The sequence below is a fragment of the Patella vulgata genome, chromosome 2 (assembly GCF_932274485.2).
Source record: "Patella vulgata chromosome 2, xgPatVulg1.2, whole genome shotgun sequence".
NCBI lineage: Eukaryota > Metazoa > Mollusca > Gastropoda > Patellidae > Patella > Patella vulgata.
This window is the reverse complement of record NC_065880.2, coordinates 37,408,654-37,427,189: the sequence shown is the minus strand read 5'-3', so window position 1 is coordinate 37,427,189 and position 18,536 is coordinate 37,408,654. Positions and strand designations below refer to the sequence as shown.

Sequence of the window (18,536 nt, the reverse complement as noted above, 5' to 3'; positions counted from 1 at the left end):
GTTCCGAAAATGCCCACAAGCCTTCGGTGAGGCGCATGAGTGTATCTGATATCTTACACAGTTTAAAAGTAGGTAGGTATATACTTCAGTACCTGTCGTATGTATTTTAATGGTAATGTTTTTATCTGTGGTGTTTGATATTTTATCCATGTTTTTGGCTTTTTTCAGGGTGAGATTTGCTTCCCTTGCACTAGATCTGGGAGAGAAGTGAATGTTTCTCTTGTATATGGGTTTCATCTGGTTTTCATGTATAGTCTTTCAGAAGGAAACTGCTCGGGGAATTTCTTATTAAATCAAAATTTCAAATTTGGATGAAAATTAGATTGTATTTATAAAGAACATTTAGATAGATCTATTACGTTACACTCCAAGCAGTTTTCTATATTTGCTTATTTTTAGATTCACTTCAGTGTTTCTGTCTGTAGAATTTGGGCAATGCGATTATTTTGCATGAGCATGTATTGGTTTGTGATGTTAGGTTTTGAATGGTATTTGATTTGGAATTTGATTTTAACCTTGATTTCTAGATTAACGGTGTGTGTTTGAGTCCTACGAGTTTCAAACAAAAGAGACAACATCCTCCGGCAATACAGCGGACAAAATCTCAAGGTACCACCCAAAAATTGAAGAAGGTTCAAAGTGTGGCGTCTGTGGAGGAATCGAATGGTGGAGGTGCCCGGCTTTATATTTTAGTTGTAGTGAAATGTTACTTAAACCCCATGATGTTCATCTTACCTATTCTTTTAATACTTCTCTATTCCCTTAAAAATAAACATAACACATAATTATCTATGTGGCATGATTAAAGTCTGGTGATTTTTTGTCAGCAAAACATGCAGTGCTGTCACTTTAAAAGAAATAAATAAATCACCAACTAGAAAACATTTTTCTAGACATTATCTGGCTGTTTCATTTTCTGACCACTGACCCTTTCTTGCACAGTTTAGGCTATTATTTTACTAAATTTAGCATTTTAAAACTCTTTGAAATTATAACAGTATATAAATACTCTATATCTATTGGATAGAAAAAGTATCCCAAAATGGTTTCATGTTGTCTAGTGTTGTGTTTTGTGAACCTTTTTAATTGGATTTTTACACATGAGCACATTTATTACACTGTCCTAAATATAGTTCAAAAAGTGTTGTGATATATTTTATAGTAACATATAATAAAAACATTAAGACATAATACATGCAGACATTATTTTCAGTTAAAGTATAGACAACAAAGAGTGGGTGTGGTTTAAACAACAGTGAGTTATATATAGTAAAGAAATTGCCTATGTTATGTGCCTGAAAGTTTAACCTCAAAAATATTGAGCCACTTTAATTGCTTAATGTGATTACGAAACACAAAGAAAGAATCTTGGCTTGTAGATTATGTCCAAAAGGTGACCTGATAAATGCTGCTTTCAAGAAAAGATTTTGCTTTTCACTCAAAAAGTGATTGATTGTATTTATTTGAATAATTATTACAAATCTTTAGGATAAACTTTTCTACGAGTCTTTCACACAGAATTAACCAGTTTCTGTCACAGACATATATCTGGTATGGCTCATTTAATTTCATTGATGTATGAACATTTATACAAACTTAGAAAAAAGGTTAGAGTTAATTCTACTTTAATTCACTTTATGTAATGAACAAAATAATACCTATAGATAATATACAGTGTTTTACAAACTTTGATTCACCTATATACATGTATATTTCACACCTTAGTAATGTGAATGACATCATGGGGTAGAGTAACTCTTGTACTTTTATATTGGATTTTGTTGTTAAATATTGTTGATGAGGAATCTTCCCACACCGTCAGTTCATAGTTGTATCATCCTTTTGTTGTTATTTTCAAATATTTTTTAAATGTTCTTTTATAGCTGGTTTGTTTAAATTATGGAGGCTTCTAGTAAGTGGAAGACAGATTTACAATACATTATTATCATCTTCCAATTTAAAAAAAGAAAAAAAAAAAAGATTTTCCACGTCTGCAAGAGGGGCACTTTTTAGTTGGTTGTGTTCAGTCATGGACCCTATGATCTATTATAAGGTCAACACAATTCAATTTAGGAGTAATAACCATCTTCTGAAAGAGTAGAAGAAAGTCCTTATCTTTAAAGAGTCAAAGCGAACTTGCTTAATAAATTGTGTTACAAATCATGTATACATCCTCTTGACTTAGAAAAAAGAAGTTAAACACTGTGTTTCCATGATTTTTATGATCAGATCTATTATTTATATAGATGTTTATGATATTAATGAGTTAGGTAGAGTATCTCTACATAGCACTAATTATATTATTTATTCGCCTACCAAAATATCTGTGGATTGTGGTCTTATATTGTCATTGCCAAAACAAGTCTGGCCGTGCATTAATTGAACAATTGTTGTCTTTGTCATTACATATGACAACACCAGATTTTAGAAAATCCATTTAAAAAAATTGTAAAACATTGTACAGGCTTATTCTAGATAAATAACAATGAATTTGTGACTGAATACCTGGCTGGATCTTAAAGTTTGATGTGGGTGTATGTATGGTTAGAAAAGATTTAGACATGATTGAATTTCTTCTAAGGAAAGAGGATGTACCAGTAGATAATTTAATTTTCTTTTGTAGTTTGTAAAACTTCTAAATTCTTTTTATCTTTTCTTTATCTAAATTTTATTTACCTCTAGTTTCTATAACGGAACAGAATTATTACAGTTTATTTTGTGATCTGCTGCATGTTTTTATTGTAAATAGCAAAATGATCCAGCTTTATATAAAATGAAAGTTTGGTTATTTCTAATTATGGGCACCTCTAAACACATTTATCACATTATATTTTATGTTGTAAATAGTTGATTGGCTGCAATGTCAGATAGTTTATAATTATCAGAAATAATATTTGATGAAATATTTGGTTCAAAATCACATTATCATTTGATAAAATAACAAGAATAGTGCAAATTTGAAACATTGCCTTTTTATATGCCAACAATTTCATGTGACCGTATTATGCTGTTGCCCCTGTCCGTCCGTACATTCATTTGTTTATATTTGTTTATTGACACTCTACAGGTCACAATTTTTTTCCAATTTTGTCGAAACTTAAAATATATGGTTATATCCCAAGTATCTTGGTTCCTTTTGATATTACATGTACCGGAATATAACTTCATGGATTATGGCGCATGATTCTATGAAAAATTTTAAGTTTTATCTAAATTGGATAAATTTTTTTTTATCCAATTTAGATAAAACTTAAAATATGTGTTTATATCCCAAAGATCACGGTTCCTTACTATAGTCGCGCATATCTGACCGTAACATCTTGGATTATGACCCCTGATTGTACAAAACTCATGTTTTTAGCTTGTGGACCCCCTAGAGGTCACATTCTGAACCACTGGGTTCATGAAAGGTCCAGCCGATTGATAAAACAATGAACTGGCCACTATGGTATATCAGAAATCAATTACAACGGATTAATAATTACTCGTTGATTAAGAAGTCAATCAACTTGCTTGTCGGCTGCAATAACAAGTTGCCTTTGTGGAAATAAGCCATTTTGGCAATGAGTGTGAATCTCGGGAATCACGCCGTCTTTGACGCTCCGTATGAGTTCTGGGTAGATATTAAAATAATAATTGTATCATACATTTGGTGGTTTCACTGACCAGTTAAATATAATCGCATGATACAACACCGAATATCCCGAGAAGCAGTCATTAATGATATATTTTTCAGACAGAATCTTCAATGCCTAATCCCGATGACGCGTGACATGCATCTGTTGGGATTAGGTAGATTCAGTTTTACATAGCATTTACCGTAAAGATTTTTTATTTTATACACATGCTGACAGACGTTTAATATTAAAAATATTGTCATTATTATTGAAGGATATGGCATATTTGTACAGAATTTTATTTACCGTAAAGATTTTTTATTTTATACACATGCTGACAGAGGTTTAATTTTAAAAATATTGTCGTTATTATTGAAGGATATGGCATATATGTACAGAGTTTTATTTCGGACCCAATCGATATATATATTTAGCATTCTGCAACCTTCCATTTCGTAGTTACCCCCTTTTTTGAAAACCTTGTGAAAACGATAGAGGGTTTATTTCTAATCCAATGTAAAGCATTGGAACAATGAGAGAATGACCCCCGTTTCCCAGTTCTCCGTCCATCTATTGCAAAATGTGGGCGTATCTTGTATGGCAACCGCTTGTATAAAGTATCAGGTACTCTATTATTTGAATAAAACATGAGTTTCAGGCTGCTGTAATGTATATATAAAATTTGTACAATGTTCATGGGATTTTATAATCTCAGTGGCCTACTACTGTGATCTCTCTTTTTGATATATTATGGAAGTAAACTATAAATAGATGTTTGTTCCCAAATGTTTTAAAGTATAGAATAAGACAATGTCTTTTTTATTAAAGAAGATTTGAATTTATTTGATTTTTATATTATTACAGATTATTATTAATTATAATGTGTTATATATAGCCTTTGTTTTCCCTGATAATGTAATATAATATCTTTACATGTAAATTTCATTCATCTATATCTGGACAGATTTGTGTTTGTTAATTTTGAAAATACATGTAATAAATTTCAATAAGTAATTTTAAGCATTACTATTATTGCACTCAAATTATCTGATTTATTGGGAAGCTTACCTTTACACTTAGATACATTTTTGAACATTTTGTCTAATTGTGTAATATATGTTTTTCTTTTAGATCGTAATGATGGGTCATCATTTTCTCGATCCCGTAGTTCTAGTATGTCTAGTATAGAAAATGTATCTAAAGAAGCCATTCAATGTTTAACATTTGCTGACTCATATACTCGCAAAACAGGTAAAGATTCTTACGATATTATTGTTAAAATTGCTTGGTTTTGATTATTATTTACATTCCTTGTACAGATGTTCAATGTTAAGGATACAATTATGTTTCAAATTTTCCACTAGAATTTCATGACGTGATCATTTGTTCATTTACTTTCCGGTCATATCAGTAACTATATATAGGGTGTCCCACGCAGTCAAAATTTGCTCTATTAATAATTAAACTCACCACAGTAAATGTTCACTCTTAAATGTGAGTTCTCATGTGATTACAGGCTATAGAATGCACGCAGCATGAGAATAATTCGGGGTATGTTCTATTAGGCTATAAATAACCATCACACATGAATTTTTCTACACATCTATCGACTATTAAAGCCGTAAAAAATCTTAGTAAAAAATCTTATTAACGATACTTAGCTTTTTGGTTGTTACAGCAGCTTTAGAAACTTAGCTATATCGTTCAGAGTGGCATCTTTTGGTTTGGTACCATTAATGACTCCAACGCTCCGTCATTAGACAAGAATAGAATACTAGTAGTATTTTCTTTTTGCTTTTACAAGGTTCTCAAAACAATTGTTGAGTTGCCTAACTCAAGAGTTACTTAATTAGATTTATCGATCTAGCTTTCTGTAATGTTATATAGAAAATAGTCTTGATTATCCTGGCCTGTCTATTTTTTCATTACGAGATATTGTGGTATAATTGTCAAAATACTTGGATATATCTATTTATGGTGGGGGCACCCTACTATATAGTTTGTGTTTGTTTTATTTTCAGATAATTTTACATGTCCATGTTTGTATGTGGGAACCAGTCTAGGGTCTGTGATAGTTATAGTTTTAAATTTACCAACTTCAGAGGAACAGAGAGCAACACAACCAGTGATTGTCTCTCCTAGTGGCAAGTTCTTCATTTAATTTGCATAGTTCACACCATCAACAGAAATGCATCTACCACAATTCTTGACATATCAAATAGCAATGACAGAGGACAGATGAAACTTTTTTGTTTTTTTCTGATGTCCTGTAGAAGATAACATTGAAATGTTCCGATAATTTTTATTATTGTACCTATGTAACCATAGATCTACTACAGGTGGTTTCTGCAAACTCAAATAACAATTATTTGACATAAACTGTATTGAAAATTATTTTCAATCAGTCAATCAAGTGATTGACATGTCTTGATAGTATGAATATATCCTATATTATCTGTATTGTCTATGCTATTTTGTTTGGTCTCTCTATGTTTTGCTGTGCAGATTTCCTGCATAGGCTAACTGACCAGTTAGTAGAGCAAGCTAGATAACATCTTTAATCCGCTAAAATAAAGAAATACAAATGATACACAACATTATGTACTCATATCATATTACTAAATTGTCATAAATTATATTTAATATTTCTGTTTTTGTTGCAGGTACAATATTCCGATTAAAAGGGTCAATATTAGCCATGTCATTTTTAGACTGTAATGGAGTGTTAATACCATCCCAATGTGAACATTGGAAAGAATCACCAGGAAACCCCAAGGAAGCTAGAGATATGACCAGAGATGAAAGAGCTTTAAAATTTAGTAAGTCTGGTACGCCTGTTTGTGTTTCTTGTTTTGATTAAAATAATGTATAAAATATTTATGAAAGCATATTTGAATGTAATTTCTAGTAACACATTAAAATAGACATCCACCTCCGTACTTTTGCCACAACCTGTTAAGTGAAACCACTGTATTGTGTTCACCATTTTCAAAAGTAAAAATGTGAACAAAGAGGTAACTTAGGCTAAATTTTGTATAAGAATTCAATATATTTGTATTCTTTATTTCTCAATGAATACAGCCTTAATGTTTTGAATAATTCTAATAATAAATTTTGTCCAGTATGTTGTTTATAATTTTTAAGTGTCCAATCCAAAAAGATTTGCAATAAACTCAGGGTGCTACCTTATACCGGTAATCTAAATGTCACTCTGTTGCAATAATTTGTAAAACGTGTGTTAAACTTTGTCTTCTGCATTGCAAAAGATTACTTCCTTTTGACACAATAAGCAATTACTGCAGATTTGAACAAAAATCTTGCAAGAACCCCTAGTCTTAGTCTGTTATGTGTCCTAAGACAGGTGAACAGTTGATAATTAAACAAAGTATTTTAATTTTTTCATATTTTGCATTTTCAGGACAGATGTCTGTTACAAGTAAACAAAGAATATCGCCTACATCATCAACTGAGTTGTGTGATCGACAATTTGGCATCATCTGTTCAGAAAAACAAGCTCGGGTATGAATGCATATTATTTATTGACATGTAATAGATTTTGAACTTAAAATACATTAGTACATGAAACTGTCAATTTTATGATTTAATGTATAATTCTATTAATGTAACACCTGGTGAAATGATTGTGTCTCATATATCATTTATCATAATACAATCAATATTAGACACTTTTATGGTCTTTTCCATTTTTTTGCATTTTTTTCAAACTGGTAAATAAATTACACACGTTTGTATGATATTTTCATTAAATTTCAAAAGAAATATTGAGTGATTATCTGCGACCGCTGTAGTTCAATTATTTGATAATTAACTATGTAAATTATAGTGTGTGTGTCTGTATGTCACCTATGGGCCGCAATTCTTAACTGATCGTCTTGAAACTTTACATACTTAATTTCTTATCCCCTAAGGATGATCCCTTTTGTTTTTGGTGCATGTCCAACCCCCAGGGGCAGAGCCACACCTATTTCTTGTATTTGTTTGTTGTCTACAGGACACATTTCCTAACATATCATCTTGAAACTTTGCATACTTATTCCTTATACCCTAAGGTTGATCCCAATTGTTTTTTGGTGAATGCCCGACCCCCAGGGACAGAGCCACACCCATTTTTTCTTTGTATGTCTGTGTTTTGCCTACTGGCCACAATTCTTAATGGATTGTCTTTGTACTTAGAATATATTATTGTCCCCTGCCTAGGGGACTATTAAAATGGGTTTGTCTGTCTGTCTGTCTGTCTGTCCATCCGTCTGTCTGTCCATCACACTTTTTGGGACACAATAACTTTCCTTCTAATTGAGCTAGAATGTTCAAACTTGGTGTAGGTGTTTATTAGGTCAATGCCTTGATGGAGTTCGAAGATGAGCATTTTCTGCTTAGGGTAAGCAGAGCGATAAGAAATTTGATTGGTCAAGAGTTTGGAACAATTACTTTACTTCGAATTGGGGTAGAATGTTCAAACTTGGTGTAGGTGTTTATTAGGTCAGTGCCTTGATGGTGTTCGAAGATGAGCATTTTCTTCGTAGGATAAACCTGCTAAAGACCCCTACAATTACTCTCATTCTAATTGAGCAAGAATGTTCACACTTGGCGTAGGTGTTTATTAGATGAATGTCTTGATGAAGTTCGAAGATGAGAATTGTCTGCTTAGGATAAGCAGAGATAAGCAATTTGATTGGTTGATGCTTTGGGACACGATAATTTTAGTTCTAATTAAGTGAGAGTGAGGACACTTGTTGTATAGTTTTATCATATTATTACCTTGACTAAGTTCGATGATGAGAATTTTCTGCTTAGGCTAAGGAGCGATAAGCAATTTGATTGGTAAAAACTTTGGAACATAACAACTCTGCTTTTAATTGAGGTAGAATGTTTAAACTTGATGTAGATGTTCATTACATGTAGGTGAATGATTAACATTTAGAGCTAAAGTCAAGCAGAGCGAACAATTTCATTGGTTGATGCTTTAGAACAAAATAACTTTGATTCTATCTGATAGACAGTGATGAAACTTAGTGTATAATAGTTGATAATCAGTTTGATTGCTTGAGACTTTTGAAAAAAATAAATGTGCGAATAATTAATGTGTATCATCTATTTATTTTGGGATTTCGGCGGCAGACATCAGCCCCACTGTTGGCTTGTTCCTTATAGGTTTAGCCAAAAGACGGCAACCATTGATTTTGGTGCATGTCCCGACCCCCAGAGGCAGAGCCATGTCCAGTTTATGTGTTTAGCCCGTTCGAAGTCCACAATTCTGAATGGATTATCTTAGAACCCTAACGATTTTGGTGGCATGATTCCCCCACCCCCCCACCCACTTTTTATTAATATTTTGTCTGTAAATGATATTGTATTTGTGGTGCACGCCCATTTTCTTTTTGTGTGTCGGCTACAGGCCGCAATTCTTAATCTATTGTCTTGAAAACTTTTCATACTTATTCCTTGTTCCCCAAGGATGACCTCTATTATTTTTGGTACATGCGTGACCCCCTGGAACAGAGTCACCGACTCACCGTAAAAACAGCAACCGTTTATTTTGGTGCATTCCCCAACCCCCTGGGGCATTGTCACACCCACTCTTTTTGATAATAATTAGTCTCTAAATTTAGCAAAACAAACCCAACGCCTAGCCTTCTTTGCCTCTTGTCATATTACAGTCATTGCAGCTATTTCATATTTCATTTTCTTCATTTTAAAAGGTACCATATCAATGAAAGCAGGAATGTGGACATATATTGCAGCGTTAGCGATGCTCTAATTTCTTTTAGGGACTGTTAAACTTATACCATAACTCAACACCAGTTACTTTCCTAGCTTTTGTGATACCGGTATTAATAAATTAACATTCACCCCCTATATCTGCCTTTTATTTCATGACTTCACTCTAATAAGGCTGTGTGCAATACCATGATGTATATGCTAAGTTTAAATGATATTATACATGACATGTGAAATTACGATGAGCACTAACTTCTTATGAGGAGTTTGTTTTATATTTGTATTTTTATTTGCAGGTGATGTCATTACCTTCCCAAACATGTGCTTACAAGGCCCAGATCACAGAAAATTCTTTTGTTGTCCGTGCTGAAGTTGTTTCTGTTAGAGGTACTTACTAAAATCATTTTCCATCTTCACCCCCCATGTCAACTAACTGTTAGCGGTTGGCATTTATAAATGAAGTATTGATTTTCACCTTGCATTTTCAAGTAAATTTGTCATCAATAGAAATTTTTTAACCCAAACTATATTCCAGGGAGATAACTAGTGATGGTTTGATATGGCTACTGATATCAGATATTGACAGTGAAATATATCGGCCACTACAGATACAATTATCGATAGTGGTGGATATAAAACTATTAAAACTCATTAAAATGTCTCTGTTATGATAATCGATGTAGTTACATAGCTTCCTGTCTGTCAACAGTGGCAGTTACGTGATTTTCTCCCCCCATTCCCTCCCCCCCCCTTCGTTTCCATCCTTCATTTCAATCACGCGTATACCAGTTAGATAAAACAAAGGAAAAAAAATGCAACAAAGTAGTAAGATTTGGAACTATTTCACATCAGCGACAGCGATCAAAGGAGGACCATTGTTTATTTCATAGTTTATAAATTTTAAATAAAAATTCAAAAGCCTAAATAGGAATTATTGTAAGATTTTGTGATCTCTTATTTCTGTAGAAGTCCACTGCATGATGATGTATGATCTCAACACACATTGAAACGGGATCAAAGACTAGAGAGGACTCTGCGATGTACTGATGTGTTCTCTGATTCTATCTTTTTGATCATCATGCAATGGGCTTATTCCAGTCACATGTTTTAGCGGGTGGACTGTTGTACGTTTATATCTGTTTGTACATGCGCAGAAATTGTAATCTTAAAATAATGCATCAAGATACCCAAACTCTCAAAAATATGTGAATAAGGATTAAAAAAATATTATAGACCGGTAAGGAAACATATTGCACTGCTTGTCACTGATTTTTTTAAGGTTATTGGTCACATATGCTGTTCTTAAGTTCATTTACCACTGGAAATATTCATTCTTAAATTAGTGGTTGTGAATCCTATGATCATTCCCTACATTTTACACCTTGTTCCAATGTCGCACCTTTCATGTTAATGAAATTTCTAATTAGGGGTCATTCTGTGCAAACCAGCATTATTCTCTTCTTAAGTACACTGACCACCAGAAATTTCATTCTTAAGTTGATGATAATGATTTCTGATATCATTCCGTACAATTTAGGCTTGGTTTCTCACTCGCACCTTTCATGTTGATTAACATTTGAATTACCGATGGGGGTCGAGTGATATTTTCGTTATTTTTGAGATTATGTCATACTTTTAGCTAAAACTTCATTTATTTTATGTCTCATATTTTTGCTCCTAGCACTATCAAAAATGTCCATGTAGTTTTGTGCAATATACTTGGAATAGATCACGAGATAATGGAAAAATCGTTTTCAGTAAAATCGAAAAATAGCTAATTAGTGACCTTTGGCCTCTTCTTAAGTGGCCCTTCCACCAAAAATCCCATTTTTAAGTTATATTTCCTAGTACAGGGCACATTCCTCTATCAAATGCCATTGAAGTGGAACTTGCACCTTCCATGTTGAATAAACCCATTTTGGGGGGTACTATGGGTGGCTCCTCCTACCACACCCACCACTGGCGCAACTTAAGAATTGGGTTTCTGGGGTCTCCTAACCCAGACATACACCACTAGCATGCCAAACCTTCCGCACCTTCCGGACTAATATGCTTGCTCGATTCTCCTTTATTGTATGGTGATTTATTGTATTCAAGGTTGATTTCCGCTCATGTCGTCATGATATTCCAGTTCGATGGAATTCGAAAAATGTTTTTGGAGAAATGTTATTGCACAAATGTTTTGGGAGAAATGTTTTGCAAGATTTGTATTTGTAGATTTGTATTTAGAAATTTGTTGTTAGACATGGTCATGTAAGACGCTGGCTCGCTAGCTTGGAGGTCGGGTGTTCGATCCCTGCATTGTCCGAGAAAGTAGATTCCAGATTTTCCAGCGTGTTTCTCCCTTATCAGTGATGCAGGACGGAGGGGTTGACAACAACTGTCTAGTCGTTCGGATGGGACAAGAAACCGAGGTCCCGTGTACACATTCACGTACACGTAAAAGATCCCTTGACACACTGTATGGTGTATGCCCGTCTTCATTAGCCCAATTCAGAGCAAAATAGTAGGACATTAAACCCCATTTCATTTCATTTCATTTAGACATGCGCACAACCATGATTGACTGAGCACAACTTGATTGAGTGTGTTTTCAACTAAAGGGAGACAACTACATACATGCTTAATACTTTACAATGACGCAAGTACTAGTACGTATGTGAATAATGAATAGTAATTATGACTGTAACAAATGTTATTCACAACTTGTTATATGATGTTTATGTTAATCATGGATAAGGAATGATTGCAGCATGAAACCTGTGTAATTCTAGTTTAAACATGAAATTTGAATTAATCTAAGCTTAAATCAGACATTGTTTTTATTATTTCAGAGAGTGTATGTTTAATGTGTTATGTTGCCAATGGTCGTATATTGGCCTATAGTTTACCCAGTTTAAAACCACTTTTAAATGTTGATTTTTTGCCTCTTACCGACTACAGGTATGTTTTATATTATTTAATCATATGACTTTTACTGTAATTGAATGATATTGATAATGTTATATTTAGTTTATTTGTATTTTCGAAAAGGTATACTTGTCAAAACTAATGATGTTATAAATGCCAAGGCGATTAAGAATTGATTGAGGAGATGCTTTATTACAATAGAATTGAACAAGATAAAGATACTTTGCTGATTTATATTCATGGCACCTGTTGAACTTATTTTACAATTTTGACCTTTCATTTAATCATCTTTTGTATTTCAGAGTTGCACGGACATTCTGTTTCAGTAATAGTGGTCATGCCTTATACCTTTGTTCTCCTACAGAAATACAGAAAATAACCTACTCATCAGAAATATGGTAAGCACTATGAAAAAAATTGGTGTCATGGTCTAGCATTCAGGTCATGAGAGGATGAACTCTATCGATATTAGTAGGGTCGCCTGTCCAACCTCGTGGGTTTTCTCCGGGTCCTCCGGTTTCCTCCCACTGCTAAAGACCCCTACGCGCAAGCGAATTATGTAAATAAAATTAAACCATATGTTAGTCCCAAAATGACCTAGTTTGTGTCGAGTGGACGTTAAACCCCATTTCTCTCTCTCTCTCTATCGATATTTGGTGTTCTGCAACCTTTCGAACCAGAGTTATGCCCCGTTTGTCATAAACATTGTTAAGGCGATAGAGGCTATATTTTTTAAGAAATTCTTTTCAAATTTGGTGGGAAGCATGGGGTCCTGAGAGAAAGGTGCGAAGCATTGTGATCATGAGAGCATGGACCCTATTGTTATTCAGCATATATGCAACAGTGTTTAACAGGTTTTTTCAAGCTCTGTAAGCACAACAGAAATCAGATTTCTTGAAGGCAAGTTCAACATCCCAAGTTTCTTCTCCTATAAGTTGCTGTTGAGACATATCTACTGTATGGGCTTATTTCTACTCACTGCGTGGCTGTCTTCATATTTGGTGTGAACACGATCAGATTTCAAATAAGCTGCTGTCTGTGACTATCTTTTTTTTTTTTTCACAACATAGCTGATATGTAAGCATATTTCCACACGTATGTCCTAAATATTGTGGGGGGGTTGGATGGCCGAATGGTTAGCAGTGCGCTGCATCATAAGGCCTGTCATTGAGTCAACTTGCATGGTTTTGAATCCCCGGTTGTACATGACAAGGAGTAGGGTCGTCTGTCCAACCTCGTGGGTTTTCCCCGGGTCCTCCCACTGCTAAAGACCCCTGAAATAAAAAATTAAAAACCATATGTTACTCCCGAAATGACCTACTTTGTGTCGAGTGAACGTTAAACTCCATTTCTCTCTCTCTCCTAAATATTGTGTGCACATTAATTTCCTCCATTCACTTGTTGCAGAAAGGGGGAACAGGGGTAGACACTAGTATCTTTTAAGGCCTTCAATTCTTTTCTTGTCTGTACATTCATAAATTTGTCTCATTTCAGTGACAATTTAAATGAAATGTTAGGAGATTTGTTTTTACCATGTGAAACACCAGAGGCACCCAAACAAAGCTTCTTCAAAAATCTTTTTGGAGGAGGAACTGGTGTTTTAGACAGAGAAGAATTGTGTAAGTTTTTTTTTTTTTTATGATTACTGGACAGACACATTACAAAAGGGTTTAGAATGAATATTTCCATTTTGTGACAACTTTACAATCTTGCATAGAATGTTCTATAGAAAATTAATCCTACGCAACTGTAATATTTAGGAAGCTGGATATCTAATTGGAATATCGGTCCAAAATTGGTTCAACAGTCGGCATCCTCAGCTTATTTATAGGATATTGTCAAAACAAACTACCACCTAAAATCTTAGCTGAAGTCTGACGTCTTTTGATGGGTTTCTTTTTAATCCTATTCAATCCAAGCTGGGACATTATTTGCTGTTGATATTAGGCAAATTATTTTTTTTTTAAAATATATATGTTAAATGTTATTAATTTGAGTACATTTAAGAGTGGATTAGGCAGTGTAAAGTTAGATATTGTCTGAAAAAATGCAAATGCTGATGAACAACTTCAAGTTAATTGAAAATAAATTTAATTTAAGGTTTTCTTTTAAAATTTACATTTTAGTTGGCGAGTCTAGTGGCAAAGCATCAAAAGGTTTAGCCAAACATATTCCTGGTTCTGGAGGAATGGCTCATTTAAAAGCAGAGAGTACTGGTATTGCTGGAGATTTGGCACGTACTAGATTGGTAAGTGACAAAAAATATAAAAGGGTTTTATATAAGGTTTTAAATTGTTAATAGATGCATCAAATCAATTAACTTGGCAAAAAAGTACGAAAAATTTGGTTGTATATGCAAACACCAATTCTTTACCATGACATTGTTCTGTTCATAAGATTTAAAACACTGTATTTGAGGTTGTGAAACAGAAATCATGATGGCAAAAAAAGGTAAAAAAAACAAGATCTTTTTGTTCAATTTCCTTTTTATGTGCTCACATTTTCATGTGGGTGTATTATGCCGTTGCCTCTGTCCATCCTAACACAATTTGTTTGTGGACACTCTACAGGTCACAATTTTATCCAATTTTGACGAAATTTGAAATATAGGTCTATCTCAAAAAGATCTGGGTTCCTTTCGATATTGGACCATAACTTCATTGATTATGCCCCCTGATTGTACAAAAAATCATGTTTTTAGCTTGTGGATGCTCTAGAGGTCACAATTTTCATCTGATTTTGATGAAACTTGATATGCACGTTTATAACTCAAAGATCTTGGTTCCTTTCAATATCCGCGAATAATGGATCGTATCTTCCTGAATTATGGCCCTGATAGTACGAAATATTGTGTTTTTAGCTTGTGGTCCCTCTAGAGGTCACAATTATTATCCCATTGATAAAAGACGTTCGAATATATCACCATTACACCATAATGTTGGTTGAGTTCGAATTTTGTGAATTTTGATGGAACTTGAAATACATGTTTATAACCTAAAGATCTTTGTTCCTTTCGATATTCGCACGATATTTGTCGAATTTAAAAAAACAGTTATTACTGTTATAGCATAATTGAACCATATGTTAGTCCCATGTTGTGTCAAGTGGATGATAAACCCCATTTCTCTCTCTTTTTGCTTTCAATATTCACGCATATCAGACTGTAATTTCCTTGATTATGGCCACTGATTGTAGATTCTCTAGAGGTCACAGTTTTGTCACAGTTTTTTTTTTCCGATTTTAAAAAAACATTTAAATATGTCACCATTCCACCATAATGAAGGTTGAATTTGAATTTCTGGAAAATTGAAACAAAACTGCCTGACAAAATGGCCGCTCTTTTTTAATTACGCAAATTGTGTAAAAGTATGTAATACGAAGGTTGTGGATCTCCTACAGGTCACAATTTTTATTTGATTTTGATGATACTTAAAATGTATCTTTGTATCCCAAAGATCTCAGTCGCTTTTGATATTTGCTTATTTCTGACCATAACTTTCTGGATTTGGTTTTTAGCTTGTTCTCTATCCATCTCTTGCAAAATGTCGGTGTATCTTGCCTGTCAACCGCTGGTAGTATTACAATGTTACCCAACTGTTATTTTCTGGCAAACAAGCTAATTCTTGAACATTGAAACACTTTTCAGGCTTTAAATGAGAGAGGGGAAAGACTTGGCGATTTAGATGATAGATCGGCTCAAATGATGGCCCAGGCAGAAAGTTTTGCTCAAGCAGCACATCAAATCATGAACAAATACAAAGATAAAAAGTGGTACCAGTTTTAGTGAATTGCACACCATTAGTTACAGTGGCTTAGTCATCAAGGAAGACTACAGTTGTTGCAGTCTAGCATTGCTGTGCATGTTGGCACCGCCAGGCTTGTCGCCTCTTCCAACTCTGTGGAAAGTTTTGTCGTTCAGCAACAAACGTTTCGGTTGCTGAACTCTAGCAACAGAATTCCTGGGTTTCACATGTCTGAAGGGGCATCGCCGACACAGATCAAATACCTCTAGATTTTTCCCTACATCTGCTCAACTGGGGACCTTTTCATTCCAGAATGGATACTATGTGATGATTTTTTTCGTTGTTATGCTGATAACATGATTTGTTTTATTATTGTAAACTATGTACTATAATCACCTTATTTTGTATATTTAGTTGTTTAAGTGTGATGTTACACCAAGGGTTTATGTCTATTTGTGTTGTTTTAGAATTTTAGTCGGTGATTAGGTACTGTCTTGTGACACTAGAAGTACAGTATAGGAAATTATACTACCACAACAAGGTAAACAAGTGCAATATTGTCAATTTGTGTGAAATGTTGCCTAGTCCATATTGGTCTACCATTGTTTTAGGCTGTAGAGATTGTTCCTCTTATAATGTTATATGTATTAAGAGAGATTGTATATGTTATTATGGCTGTGATTGTGTTGTTTGTTCATACAGAGCTTATTTATGTTGTATATAGACGTTAGATTTTTGTACATTTGGTTTTATTAATGCATTCCATGTTCGCATGGGACCAATTCGCAGCTAACCAATTAACGGCTACTAATAATACTATCAACCACAATTATTGTAGAACATAATTTATCTGTTAAGGGTTTTCTTTACACAACATTTCAACATTATTAAATCCTTCCCTGAATTCAGAATGAGTTTGAAGATGGAATTAATATTAGTTTAAATTTAAAGAAAACTCATTATGTTCTATTTATTATTTAAATATTGTTGTTAATAAGTTAGTTGATTTATAGAAATGTATACACAATCAAAATAGCTTTGTGTTTAATTTAGAGTTCAGGTTATTTTTATTGATATATAATTTGTCATCACAGGACTATTATTACATTTATATTCTCTACAATCCTAACCAAAGATTGTTTGGATGAATTGGGCATTATACAATTCAAGTTATTGTTGCATTTCTCATTTTGCATTCAGTACAATAAATTTGTGTGATCAATAAATAATACTGTTTATGTTTATTCTGTGAAAACAATATGGTGTAGTAATTCATTCTATTTAAATAGCATAGGAAAATGCAATTTATTCTCAAGAGTATATCAATTTTGGATTCAAAATTATATGGAAATCAAATTTATTCCTTCAAGTGAAAATAATATTTTTATGTTATACTGTTCTATTATGGACTCAAGATTGAATTATTTATCTAAAATATTTATTAAATTAATATGTTATGGTCATAATTTATTCAATTACAAATATAGGTTATTCAGTTACAATCATAATATTTATTCATTTATTATTATAATTTATGCCATTATGATACTGTGACATATTCAATTTATTGAATCTTAACTTTGAAATCCTAAGCATAATCTGTAGTGCTACAAACTAAAGACTATTTAATAACATGTTGCTTTACTCATTCCTTATTTTATTAGATGTTTTACAAATAAAATTTCTTCTTGGCTGTAAAGCTTATACGTACAATGGGTTTAATCAATTGATTGAACAGATTTTAAATAATTGAGGGAAAAAGTCTCCTTACCCACCTTTAAAATCTTAGTTCTCAAATTAATTAATGCCCAGGCTATTAAAACTTTATAACATATAAACTTTCTGGTATTGCAGTGAATTAGCTCGATGAAATATATTTAATTTTTTTGGTGGACAATGCTGCTGTGAGAAAAAAATGTACTTAAAACTTTCAGTCTGATATGATTATGAATAATCAAATGATCAACACATTCAATGTACTTGTTTTGTAAAAGGGTGCTATCGAAATATTTAGTCCATACAAAATGGTCACTATGATGGTGTTAAAAGATGTTTAGGTATCACTTTTGTGAAGATTTACAGGAAACAGAAGGCAAAAAATCTAAAAACTAAGAGTCATCCTTGATCGACAGTTGATTGTAACTTAATGTCATAACTATTTCATCCATAGTGTTTTCATTAATTAATCTTGAAACACTATCATACTTTTAGAATTAGGATGTAGATTTCAGGTGTTGACACATTATATATTACTTATGATATTTGCACAGAGTAATTTCAGTGCTGTTGTCAAATTGATCTTATTGGATCACTTTCATCAAAAATTACAAAAATATGTATAAAATCTATATTTTCCTTGCACTAATTAGTTACAGCACATATAGGCACAGACTGACTAAATATATAGAAATATTCAAAATTAACAATACTCTTATTATATTATTTATTATTGTGTAAATTATGACAGACTGTAAATATGTCATTATCATAATGAAATTTGTAGTATAAGCAATATTAAGTTTGTCTT

The 18,536-nt window shown here is 33.0% G+C and overlaps 1 protein-coding gene across 1 annotated transcript; it reads left to right on the top strand.

The window, feature by feature from the left end:
• The first annotated feature begins 385 nt into the window (after positions 1-385).
• Positions 386-18,270, top strand: LOC130010349 (syntaxin-binding protein 5-like). Its single transcript, XM_050537240.2, has 11 exons — positions 386-609; positions 4,749-4,868; positions 5,639-5,761; positions 6,281-6,445; positions 7,036-7,136; positions 9,653-9,743; positions 12,191-12,299; positions 12,569-12,664; positions 13,761-13,885; positions 14,393-14,514; positions 15,913-18,270. The coding sequence occupies exons 2-11, from the start codon at positions 4,793-4,795 to the stop codon at positions 16,048-16,050; spliced, it is 1,146 nt and encodes a 381-aa protein (XP_050393197.1). The 5' UTR covers positions 386-609; positions 4,749-4,792; the 3' UTR covers positions 16,051-18,270.
• The last annotated feature ends 266 nt before the right edge of the window (positions 18,271-18,536 follow it).